Raw genomic sequence first — 13,022 nt, forward strand, 5'->3', positions numbered from 1 at the left:
TCGTCGACATTTTCATATATATAGAACCATACAATATGTGCTCTTTTGTGACTGTCTTGTTTCACTTCACATAAATTTTTGAGGTTTTTCAATACTATAGTATGTATCACTTCTTCAATCCTTTTTTTTTTTTGGCCAAACACTATTCCACTATATGGAAATAGTGCATTTTATTTATTCATTCATCAGTTGGACATTTAGGTTGATTCCTCTTTTGGCTATTATAAATAATGTTATTTGATAGCATTATGCATATGAACATTTGTGCACAAATTTTTGTGAGGACATGTTTTCATTTCTTTTGGGTATATAGTCAGAAGTGGAATTAGTCATATAGTATCTGTTTAAAATTTTGAGGAACTGCCAAATTGTATTTCAAAGTGGCTACATCATTTATAGTCCAGTCAGCAATGTATGAGTGTTTCAATTTCTCCACATCCTCACTTGTTCTTTTATTATAGCCATCCTAATGGTTGCAAAGTGGTATCTCATTGTGGTTTTGATTTGAATTTACCTAATGACTAATGATGTTGAGCATCTTTTCATGTTATTATTATCCATTCACAGAATTTTCTGGGGAAAAATATCTGGAACTTTTGCCCATTTTTTAATTGGGTTGTCTTTTTATTATTGAGTCATGAGTTCTTTATATACTCTAGATACAAGACACTTCTCAGATATACGATTTGCAAATATTTCCTGCCATTCTGTGCATTTTCTGTTCACTTTCTGGGTGGTCTCATTTAAAGCACAAAGTTTCTAATTTTGATGAAGTTCATGAATTTTTCTTTAATGTTTTGCTTTTGTTATCATAGCTACAAAATGACTAAAGGTCATGAAGATTTAGTTTTTGTCTAGCTTTACAGTTTTATTTTTATTTTTGCACGTGTGCACACACGAGAGAGAGAGAGAGAGAGCGCACAAGCAGGGGGAGGGGCAGAGGGAGAAGCTGACACCCCACTGAGCAGGGAGCCTGATGTGGGACTTGATGCCAGGACCCTGGGATCATGACCTGCGCCAAAGGTAGACACTTAACCGACTGAGCCACCCAGGTGCCCTAGTTTTACAGTTTTAGATATTAAAGTTTTTGATCCATCTGAATTAATTTTTGTACATGATGGGATATAGGAGTCCAACCAGATTCTTTTGCATGTGGATATCCAGTTGTCTGGCACCACTTCCTGAAAAGACTATTCTTTTCCCATTAACTGTCTCGGCATCCTTGTTGGAAATCAAACTGACCTTACATGAATGGGTTTACTTCTGGACCCTGAATTCCATTCCATCGATCTATGTGTATCCTTATGCTAGTACAACACTGTCTTGATTAGTGTAGCCTTGTAGCAAAGTCTGAAATAGAGAAATGTGAGGCCTCCAACTTTGTTCTTTTTCAGTATTATTTTGTTCGTGGCCTATTTCCATTTGAATTTCAGAACCAGCTTGTCAACTTCTGCAAAAATGCCAGCTAGGGTTTTGATAGGGCTTGCACTGAAACTGTAGATCAGTTTGGGGAGTATTGTTATCTTAACAATATTCAGTCTTCTGATCTATGAACATGGGATGTCTTTGCAATTTATTATATGTATTTTTAAACAGTTTTTTAAAAAGATTTTGAAAGAGAGAGAGTGAGAGAGAGCACATGAGCAGCAGGGAGGGGCAGAGGGAGGGAGAAGCAGACTCCCCGCTGAGCAGGGAGCCCGATGTGGAACTCCATCCCAGGACCCTGGGATCATGACCTGAGCCGAAGGCAGACGCTTAACCGACTGAGCCACCCAGGCACCCTTAAACATGTTTTGATATGAGGTACTACATTGATGTTAAACCAACCTTGCATGACTGAGATAGATCCCAGTTGGTCATGGAGTATAATGCTTTTCATGTGGCTGGATTTGCCTTTTTTTTTTTTTTAAAGATTTTATTTGAGAGACAGAGAGCGAGCACAAGCAACGGGAGCGGAAGAGGAAGAAGCAGGCTCCCTGCCGAGCAGGGAGCTCGATGCAGGGCTCAATCCCAAGACCCTGGGATCATGACCTGAGCCCAAGGCAGACACCCAACCAACTAGCCACCCAGGCACTCCTGGATTTGATTTGCTAGTATTTCCTTGAACTTAATAAATGTGTAGATTGTTTTCAACAAATTTGGCACATTATCAGCCATTATTCAAATATTTTTTCTGTCCCTTTGTTTCCTCCTCCAGTATACCCATTATGAGTGTGTTTGTGTGCTTAATGGTGTACCACTTTCTCTGAGGTTCTGTTCATTTTTCTTCACCCTTTTCAAGTCCAGAATTTTCATTTGGTGTATGCATTCTATCCTTCACTGGTATTTTTTTTTAATTTAATTTTATTATGTTAGTCACCATACATCATTAGTTTTTGATGTGGTATTTTCTTTTTCATGTCATTATCATCATATATTCTTTTAATTACTTAAACATGGTTGAAGCTCTTTAGATGTATTTATAATAGCTGCTTTGAAGTCCTTATCCACCAAGTTCAACATCTGATGCCCTCAAAGGAAATTTCTACTTTTTTTCCTGTGTATGGGTCACATGTTCCTGTTTCTTTGCCTCTCTTAACTGAACAGTTCAGATAATATATTGTAGCAGCGGGGCCCCTGGGTGGCTCAGTCATTAAGCATCTGCCTTCGGCTCAGGTCATGATCCCAGGGTCCTGGGATCGAGCCCCGCATCGGGCTCCCTGCTCTGCCGGGAGCCTGCTTCTCCCTCTCCCACTCCACCTGCTTGTGTTCCCTCTCTAGCTGTCTCTCTCTCTCTCTGTCAAATAAATAAAATAAAATCTTAAAAAAAAAAAAATATTGTAGCAGCTCTGGATACTGATTGTCCCTGCTCTGGGGTTTATTGCTGTTGTTTAGTAACTTGGCTACACTAAGTCTGTGAAGTCTGTTCCTCCACAGTATGCAGCCCTTACTTTGCCTGTTTGGATTTTTTCTTGCTTTTATCTTTAAACCTGGCATCCTAAGGGTCATCCCTGGGTCGTTACAGTTTAGCAGTCAGTCACTGATTGATCCGAGTTGTACTGAAGCCCCTGAGCCAGTAAGGTTTTCATTTTTTGCTGTGTGATCTGCGTGGTTTGGAGACTGCTTTCACATTACAGGGAGTTTACAAGTTTGTTCCACATTTAGCCAAGGACTAATAGCAAAGCAGTTTCCTCTCCAGTTGCTCCTAAAAGTGTGGCCTTAGGTAAGAGCACATTATTCTATATCATCAGGCCTCCTTTGCTGTCTCTTTCTGATCTCCCTGTTAAATTTCTGATCTGCCTCCATTGGTATCATACTATGCTTTTGGCCCCCAGTAACTGTTAGCTGATTTTTATTTTGAACAATTCCTTGGAGGCGTAAATTGCTCCACTATCTAAAAAAAGTCAGGCCCCTCAGGCCAAGGCCAGCATGTTGCCAGTCTTTGAGGTTTTCTCTGACCCCTCCCTTGCAGAACCTCTGTATAGAACAGTATCTGGGAGGAGCTGCCACTTGGTTTCCAAGCCTCCCAGAATACCTCTCCTGAAACAGAGTTGGGTGAATGGGTGTAGCCTCTACTTCAGATGTTACAGCCTACTACTACTATTACTGAATTCTGTAGATTTTGAATAAATGGTTCTCAATTTGTTGTAAATCCTTTTATTATTCTCCAGAGACTGAATGATTAGTCTAATTTTGACCAATTAGATAATTCTCTGGGGAGTTCCAATGAACTCTTCACATTGCCATCCAGAAAACCTCCCCATTTTAATTTTCAACTGACTGCAGAAACTGGTGATCATGTTTGCAAATTTAACCTAGCTACAAAGCTGACTGTAAATAGAAAAATGATTTCTAATTTTTTAAAGCTAAAAGTACTATCTAATTTTAAAAATTATATACTATCTTCTCTCTCATTACCTCAGGTAACAGAAAATTGTCTACAAATAGATACAAGGGGAAAGTAAAGCATATAAAAATTGCAGTCTTGTTCAATTTCATGTGATATTAACTGTGTTATTGTATCCAGGGCTGGAATACTCATAAATGATCAGGATGTCAAATTTTTGAATAAATGCTTATTCATATATTCAGCACTTTTTCCAGAAAGGCTCACGCAACTCTGTTCAATCAGAAGGTAAAGTATAGAAAAATGCGTACTACTTCAGTAAGCTACTACCTTCTGGGACAGTCTTCATTTACATTCTATTGTTATACTTTGAATTGATATACTTCAAAGGTAGGAAAAACTTTTATATCTTTTTTCCCCTTTATGGCTTTTCAATGAAATTTCACAGATTTTCTATCATTTTATATACCAAACCTTTGAAAGATAGACATTAGAATCTAAATTTTACCAAAGAGGGAATCAAGAGGCAAAGTACTTAAGTGTCTTCCAAGGTCACACAATTCATTAATGATAAACCTAGAACTAGAAGCAATGAAAGGACTCCTTAACATCAAGCCTTCAACTCTGTGCAGCAAATAAGCTAATATTCTTCCTCGAAAGTTGAAAAAATTTGCTTTCCTGTTACATACTTAAAAGTGGACTTTAATTCACAGGTACTTATTATGCTCCTTGGGAAGACATCCTTTTCTGAGTTATTATAAAAATAAAGCATTGATGATTCAGGTCAACAATATATTCTGTTAAACATTGTTGGTCATTGTCTTAGATCAGGCAGCTATAACAAAATACCATAGACCGAGTGGGTTAAAAAACAAATTTATTTCTCACAGTTCTAGAGGCTGGAAGTCCAAAGATCAGGATGCCAACATGGATAGGTTCCGGTGAGAGCCCTCTTTCTAGCTTGTACATGGCTACCTTCTTGCTGTATTCTCACATGGTGGAGAGAAAGATCAGTACCTCTCTTGTCTCTTCCTATAAAGGTACTAATCCCATTGATGAAGGCTCCACCCTCATGACCTAATTACCTCCCAAAGGCCCCACCTCCAAATACAATTAGGGGTCAATACATTAGGGGTCAGGGCTTAAATGTCTGAATTTGGGAGAAATAAACATTCAGTCCATAGCATCCATCTTTATAAAAAACAGAATGTTTTTATATGACAAAAATAGTCTTTCTATATTAAAAAAATGAAGTACAAAGTTATATCAACTGAAAAGAGATTTTAAAAATACCAATTTTATTTTCTTTTTTAAAGATATATTTATGTGAGAGAGAGAGTACAATTGGGGGGAGGGGCAGGAGGGAGAGGGAGGAACAGAGGGAGAGGGAGAAGGAGAAAAGCAGACTCCCAGCTAAGCGGGGAGCCTGAGGCAGGGCTCAATCTCACAACCCTGAGATCATGACCTGAGCCAAAATCAAGAGTCAGATGCTCAACCGACTGAGCCACCCAGGTGCCCCAATATAATATCAATTTTAGAGAATAATTTTTCTTATTTCTAGTAAACCATTGAGTGATATAAAATGTATCTGATATAAAGAGAGAATGTCTGCAAACAACAGAAATTTTATGTGAGACACCACAGACTTACCTACTTTTCTTTCCAGATCATCAAGACCAAGAGGAAGAAGTTATGATAAAAAGAAAAATAAAATGTTAGAAATCTTTTTTTTAAAGATTTTATTTATTTATTTGAGAGAGGGGAAGAGTACAGAGGGAGTGAGAAGCAGACTCCTCGCTGAGCAGAGAGCCTGACTGGGACTCGATCCCAGGACCCTGAGATCACAACCCAAGCCGAAGGCAGCTGCTTAACAGACTGAGCCACCCAGGGACTCCAAAATGTTAGAAATCTAACAGCAACTTAGTATTGAACATTATTAAGTCAATATTTATAATGTCAACAATTTTACATAAATACTAGGTAAAGAAAGTATTCTTTCTGTACAGTTGGGATAATAAATCAAATTTTCTGTTTTTCTTTTCTAGGCAATGTTTGCTCTACAGCTAAATAGCTATTCTTATTTAAATCTTTTTTTTTCTTTGCCATGAACATTCTTCAAAAAAGAGTTTTCAAATAACTAGATGTGGCTTATTTGCACATCTAATCTTAAGTGGGTTAAAAAACTGGATCAAGAGAAGAATATGAACAGAAAAGATACCCAGGAAATCACTACTGAACAAAAAGACAAACCTAAGGGAAAAATATTTTTTTCCTGGAACAAAAACTTAGGTTCAGAAATTTCTTCCATGACTGGAAGATTGTTAGGGATTAAATTTCATGAAAAATAATTAAATCCCTTCTCACAAATGAAAGTTCCACTTGATCTTAACGACCAAGATATCATGTTCTGAATAACAATATGGAAAGTTACTTGGACTGCAAACTTAAAAACAAAAGAGAACTCTCTAAGTGAGAAAGGTTATCTATTGGGGACACTATCACATTTACTTCAAAGCAGCTAAAACTTTTTTACCCAGGTATACAGGCAACATTCCACACCAATAAATACTCCCTCTCTTGTTCTAAACACTTTTTTACTTGGCTTCCAGCACAACAACCAGTCTCCTCACTTTTCTTCTAGCCACTGGTGGGTCTTTCTCAGCCTTTTGCTGGTTCCTCCTTTTCTCTTCTACTTCTTAATGTTGGCTTACACCACAGGGCTGTCCTTTGCTGTCTTTATCTTCTTTTTTCTAGCTGCACTAAGTGATCCCATACAATGTCATGGCTATTCACTAATGATGCCCAAATTAATTTTGCCAGTCCCAACGTGTACCCTGAACTCTAGACCTGGATATCCACCTGCCTACTCAGCATCTCCAACCTAACATGGCCAAAACAGAACTTCTGAGTCCACACTCCTCCAAATCTGTTCCTCCTCCAGGATGCCTCATTTCTGCATTCCAGAACTCACCCAGTTGCTCAGTCAAAAACCTAGGAGTCACCCGTTACTCCTCTTTTTCCCTCTCTTCATATCCAAGCTAACAGCAGATCCTATCTTCTCTACCTTTAAGGTAGAGCCTAAATCCAATATCTAACCACCTCCCCATCATCTACCACACTAGTCTAAGACTCTTGTCTGGAACTCTAATAACTTAACTGGTCTCTCTACTTTAACCCTTAATCTTCTTCAGTCTAACCTTCAAACTACAGCTCCATACAGGTAAATCAAAGTATATCACTCTGCTCTCAATCCTTCTAATGGCTTCCTATTATATATCTGTAACACATTATAAGGGCCTTCATGAACTACTCTCTGGTTTCTCTCCTATTTCATTTTTTACCACTCTTCTCCTTTAATTACTATATTGTAACCTTACTGGCCTCTCTGCTATTACTCAAATGGGCCAACTAAGTTAACATTTTTAAGCCTTTCACAACTTGCCTTTACCTCTGCCCAGAATGCTCTTTCCCCAAATATTCACATGGCTCATACACTTATTTCATTAGGGTTTCTGCATAGGTCACCTCCTCAAACAGGCCTTAAAGTAGCAACCCGCTCAATATTCTGCCCCTATTCCTTGCTTCTTCTTTATAGCACCTCATACCATATTTTTGCTTATATATTTATTGTCTGCCTTCTCCAAAGGGATGTAGTAAATTCTACAAAAGCAGTACTTTGTATTGGTCACAGTTACACAGCCAGCACACAAAAGAGTATCTGCCACATAGTAAGCTAGATAAATATGTATTGAATCAAAAAATGAATGGGATTCTAGCCTGAACACTACCTAATAATACAGAGTTTTGTTTTGCTTTAAAGGAAAAAAAAACCCACAAGGAATGTGCCCTTAAAAACAAAAGTAAACTTAGCTTAATTTCTCTCAAATGATATGAATTTTATTAAAAGGGGAAAAGTTACTCAGTAGTAGTGAGGCTGAATTTTCAGCAAAATATTCTAGCTATTATAAATTTTTTTTAAAAGCTTCAGAATTATCACTGAAAATAAAGTCTGTTTATTTGGGCCTGACCACTTAAAAATGGGATATATATAACATACACATACACACACAAAATAGTATAGTTTTGTGAAATCAAACTGGAATAAATAGGAACATTTTAGATTACCCCACAATCCTTTCCACTTCCTTCTCTTATCAAATTGCTACCAGTGAAGGCCCAGGAAGCTACCAACTAGTTAGAGTTAGAAAAAAAAAAAAAAGAAATGTTATATCCTGTTAACTTGATGCTGACATTGTTGTTCACAATAAGGAAAATGGCAATATTCCCAGAGGTTTCAGAGGCAGGGCATTTTGCAAGAGTATGTCTGTGGCTTAAATGCCACTATATATTACCTGCTCTCTTCCATCAATGCAACTTACAGTCCACAAGAATGTGAAAAATCCTGTCACATAACAGATGTATCTATGTATAATTTGGTAGAAGGCAGAGCCTGATGATGAAGTCATTTTTTACTAGTGGGCTAAAGAATCTAGATCCTGAAAAATAAAGTTAGCCACACTGAGGCTCTCCTGGACAATGCACAGAAGGCCAGTCCAGGTACTCCCTGAGGATGGCAGTCTGTTGATGAAAAGATTATGGAAACTCAAGTTGAACCACTTGGCCTCTCTAGCAACAAGGAAAAGAATTTAGTCCGGTATGGTCAGTTCGTTTCAGTTAAAATTCACTTAATGCTGATGCTGTGGTTTATGCTCTCTGATCAGGGGACAGAAGAATGATGAATACTACTTCTTATGAAAAGTTTCAAGCCTTGTAACCCCTCTGAAAATAAATAGTCCAAATACCAGTTCCATTTCTTTCCCTGCAGGCACAAAAAAGGGAAAATTACTTATCAAATATTTACTATGCTTATTCTCTACCTCCTCTTTTTTCCCTAGGAAAAGTTCCCAGTGTCCTGAATGCACATACCAAGAGTTAGCTCAGAGGGGCCAAGTTCCTAACTGGAACTCAGGCACTAGAGTAACATCCAAACCAGAAAGTACCCAAAATTTAAGGGCTAAACATTCCTTTGATTATACTGGCAAAAAATTTTAGCTGTTCAACTGAACAAGTACTATGAAATGGAAATGGGTCATCATCCACATGCTCTAGAAATTTAACATCTAAAATGGATAACATGGGAGCAGACATTATTATATTACTGCCTACATTAAATATCTACACAGCAGAGTTTCTATAATAACGAGACAACTGTGCTAGGTTTTGTTAAATCAGCCTCATTACAGTCACACTTCGAATACATGCAACTGTACTATAAAATGAGACAATGCACAGATAAAAAAGCAAGAGTCAAACTATGAATAGTTATATCTTAGAGAAGACTGTAGAGGATATGTGCCAATAAATTCACATAAAAGTCACCGGAAATAACTCAGGAGGCAAACATTTCACTTTGCCTTTGTGGAGGCAGCAGGCTTAAGACTGGGAGAAAAGGAAAAGTATAAATTTTTTGATGAAATGAAGCTATAGTAAATCCCTGAACATGATGAAAATAAATTTATTTACCCGAATAGAGCTCATGCTTACTGTCCTTTCTTCTGGCCATTCCTTAAAAAAAAAAAATGGGGAGATAGGAGATGAAAATATTTGGTTAGCAAAAATTACCAGAAAATTAGGACGTCTCTTCACTGCCTGATTCATTTGCTACATTTTATTCCTACTACCACTCTTGCATTCCTTTTGAGTAAACACTCACTATAACCTTCCATATTTCTCCCTAATTTGGAGTCCTACTCTTCTTTTTTTTTTTTTTTTTAAAGATTTTATTTATTTATTTGAGAGAGAGAATGAGAGACAGAGAGCATGAGAGGGAGGAGGGTCAGAGGGAGAAGCAGACTCCCTGCCGAGCAGGGAGCCCGATGCGGGACTCGATCCCGGGACTCCAGGATCATGACCTGAGCCGAAGGCAGTCGCTTAACCAACTGAGCCACCCAGGCGCCCTGGAGTCCTACTCTTCTGAATTAGTTTTCTACTCAAGAGCTGTAGATAATTATGTTTTTTCACACAATATCTTCTGTGCCAGACTGTTGGCAATGCAACATTTCTTAAAAGAACTAAAAGATACCAGTGTTGGGGTCCCAATTACATAAACCTAACCTACTTTTGGCTCCTGCTTCAAGGAAAGTCCATAACATGTATGGTACACTGCTTTCCTGCCCTCTTTCTCTAAGACATTTGGTTTTTGGGGCTTAAAAGAGTGTTCCAATATTTTCTCCAAGTTTTTTCCCCAACCTGCTGACAACCATCTTGCAAGGTCTGATTCTGGTAATCTGCCTGGGCACACTCAAAAACAGCAAATGACAACTATATTTTCATTGCTGCCTGGCTGACATCAATTACAAGATGAATCCTGATCTCTGAGAAGCTAAAAAGTAAAAAAGAACATGTGTTTTTACCGATTATATATTCCATATTTATTTCTCTAGTTTCAACTTCTCTCCTGAACTCCAAGCCCAGCTTCAAACTGCCTATACTTAAACTTCTTGGATGTCTAACAGGCATCTCAAACTTATGTAGGTCAAAACAGAACTTGAGTCTCAGCTTGCCCTCCCCCCAAACCAAAATAACCTCTCCTGTTCTTTCACCAGTATTCCTCTTATTAATACATGGAACCACCCTCAACCCAGTTGCTCAATTAAAAAAACTCAAAGTCCTTTTCTTTTTCTCATTCCCACTTTTTTTTAAATTAATTTCAGAGGTAGAATTTAGTGATTCATCAGTTGCATACAACATCCAGTGCTCATTACATCAAGTGTCCTCCTTAATGCCCATCACCCAGTTACCCCATCCCCCCACCCACCTCCCCTCCAGCAACCCTCAGTTTGTTTCCTAGAGTTCAGCATCTCTTATAGTTTGCCTCTCACTTCTAATGAAGCCATTCATCAAGTCCGGTCTGTTCTATTTCTGCAATATATCTCAAATCAGTCCACTTCCATCCATTTCTACTACCACCATATGTATACAAATCTCTACCAGTATCTCTTGTCTAGACTCTATCAAGAGCCTCCTAATTGGTGCCCCTGCAGCCACTCGGGCCTCTTATAACTCTATGCTCCACAAAAAAAGCCAAAATGATCTCTATTAAACATAAACTTGGACCATACTATGACTTTGCTTTAAAAATTTTCAATCATTTCCCATGGCAATCCCAGCAGATCTGTAAGAGAGAGAGCCCCTGAATCTCTGCCCATCTTATTTCACTCCATTCTCACTCTTGTTCCTTAAGCTATAAGCCATACTGGCCTTGTTTCCTTGAACCCCTTGAGCCACTATTCCCACCACCTGGAATGCTCTTATTCCAGCTATTCCTAGGCTGGCTTATTCTCATCTTTTAGAAGAAATCAGACCAAATGCCACCTCCTCAAAAAGCCTTTCTTGAACACCCATTCCTGACAACTCCCCAGTCACTCTTTCTCTTACCCCACCCTGTTTATGTCCTTCATAGCATTTCTCAAAATTCAAAATTATCATGTTTACTTATTTCATAACTTATTTACTATTTGTTCTTATTTGAATATAAACTCCATTTGGGCAGAGATGGTGTCTGTCTTCTCAGGTACTATATTCCCAGTGTGAGCATAGTGAACACAAAATAAATATTTGTTGAATGAATAAAGAAGCAACTACTGATTCAAAGGTAATTATAATAAAATCTAGAGCTTCAGAATTTCCTGAAATGTAGGTTCTACAAATGTTCAAAATATTTTGACTCATTAACTAAGTGGAGCTCTTTGATACTGAGAATGGATTGGCCAAATTAAATTTACTAAATTATCTCTAAAAAGCTGACTAGTTTGCAATATTTACAATGTTAAAATTCCATAAAATAAAAATGTGAGCATTAAATCATACTGCCATGGTATCAGAGGTAATTTTTACCATCTTGAAGGTAAGATACTTAGTGAGCAGTTAGTTGGCGACAAGGGCTCAAAAGGCACTCTTTTAAAACACAACTTGACATTAAAAACCTAGTATTTTCAGAACTATATAGAAACATCATCAGTTATAAAAATGGCAGTTTTACATTTTGCCAAATGTGCTCTATGCTACTAGAATTTAAACCTTTCAGTCAGAACCAACCTTCCTTAAACATTTTAAAAACTGTTTTCTGATTTAAAAGAATATATCAATCAATTCCTGATCCTCCAAAATGAGCTTGCTTACCTATGTTCAAGTTGATAATATTTACTACTTTAGAGACTGAGTCTTCTAACACACACACAGTCTAGAAGAAAAAATTATTTCACTTATGAAAATCAATCCTACCCTATCTATAATTCATTACAAGTTTTACCAAATAAGAACTGGATGCAACCATGTTGACAGGGTATGGAGAAACCAACAAACCATTCATTGTTAGCAGTAATGTAAATTTGTATAACTTCTACTAAAAGCTAAAATCTGGTTTTTTTAAGATTTTTATTTATTTGAGAGAGAGAAGGAGAGCGAGCGAGCATGAGCAGGGGGAGGGGCAGGGGGATGGAGAAGCAGACTCCCGCTGAGCAGGGAGTCTGACATGGGGCTTGATCCCAGGACCCCGGGATCATGACCCAAGCCAAAGGCAGATGCTTAACCAACTGAGCCACCCAGGTGCCCCTAAAACCTAAAATTTAATGATACCCAACAAAATAAAAAAGATATACACTATGAAAACAATTCCATTTAGAGCAATTTTATCCATAGACATACTTATATATGTATGAAATGTATATGGTTTATGAATATTCACTAGAGTATAATTTCATAAAAGAACTAGAAACAACTTAAATGTTCAACTTACATGCTTAACTTTAATATGGATTCATATGATGGAATACTATGGAGACATCAAAAAGAATGAGGCAGCCTTTACATACAAAAATGAAACAAAAGCCTAGATATTAAGTCAAAAATTCAAGAGGCAGAAAAGTAAATATAGTATATAGTGTTGTAAAGATTATTTACACAGAAATATGCAGTATGTCTCTAGAAGGATATTCAAGAAACTGAATGTGGTTGCTTTATGATAAAAAGTGTCCACATAGAGGTCCACTTCCAGGATGAGATCATGAGTTCTGTGGACCCACTCCCCAGAAAATGAGAAAATTTGGCAAAGACTATTTTTAAAAACCCAGCATTTAAAGTCTCTGAAGGAAGATCTCAATTCAATAATCTAACCTACTGCCTTAAGAAACTAGAA

The 13,022-nt window shown here is 37.6% G+C and overlaps 1 protein-coding gene across 2 annotated transcripts in view; it reads right to left on the minus strand.

Annotated features, from left to right (window-relative positions):
- Positions 1 to 5,557: 5,557 nt before the first annotated feature.
- CENPI (centromere protein I) overlaps positions 5,558 to 13,022 on the minus strand; it is a 64,256-nt gene continuing 56,791 nt past the window's right edge. For both annotated transcript variants that reach the window (XM_078065375.1, XM_036081498.2), the window contains 2 exons: positions 9,350 to 9,391; positions 5,558 to 8,645 (listed from right to left, as the gene is read on the minus strand). In XM_078065375.1, coding sequence (XP_077921501.1) covers positions 8,544 to 8,645; positions 9,350 to 9,391 — 144 coding nt within the window. In that variant the 3' untranslated portion in view covers positions 5,558 to 8,543. The remainder of the gene's footprint in view (positions 8,646 to 9,349; positions 9,392 to 13,022) is intronic.

This window comes from Halichoerus grypus, chromosome X (assembly GCF_964656455.1).
Source record: "Halichoerus grypus chromosome X, mHalGry1.hap1.1, whole genome shotgun sequence".
Lineage (NCBI taxonomy): Eukaryota > Metazoa > Chordata > Mammalia > Carnivora > Phocidae > Halichoerus > Halichoerus grypus.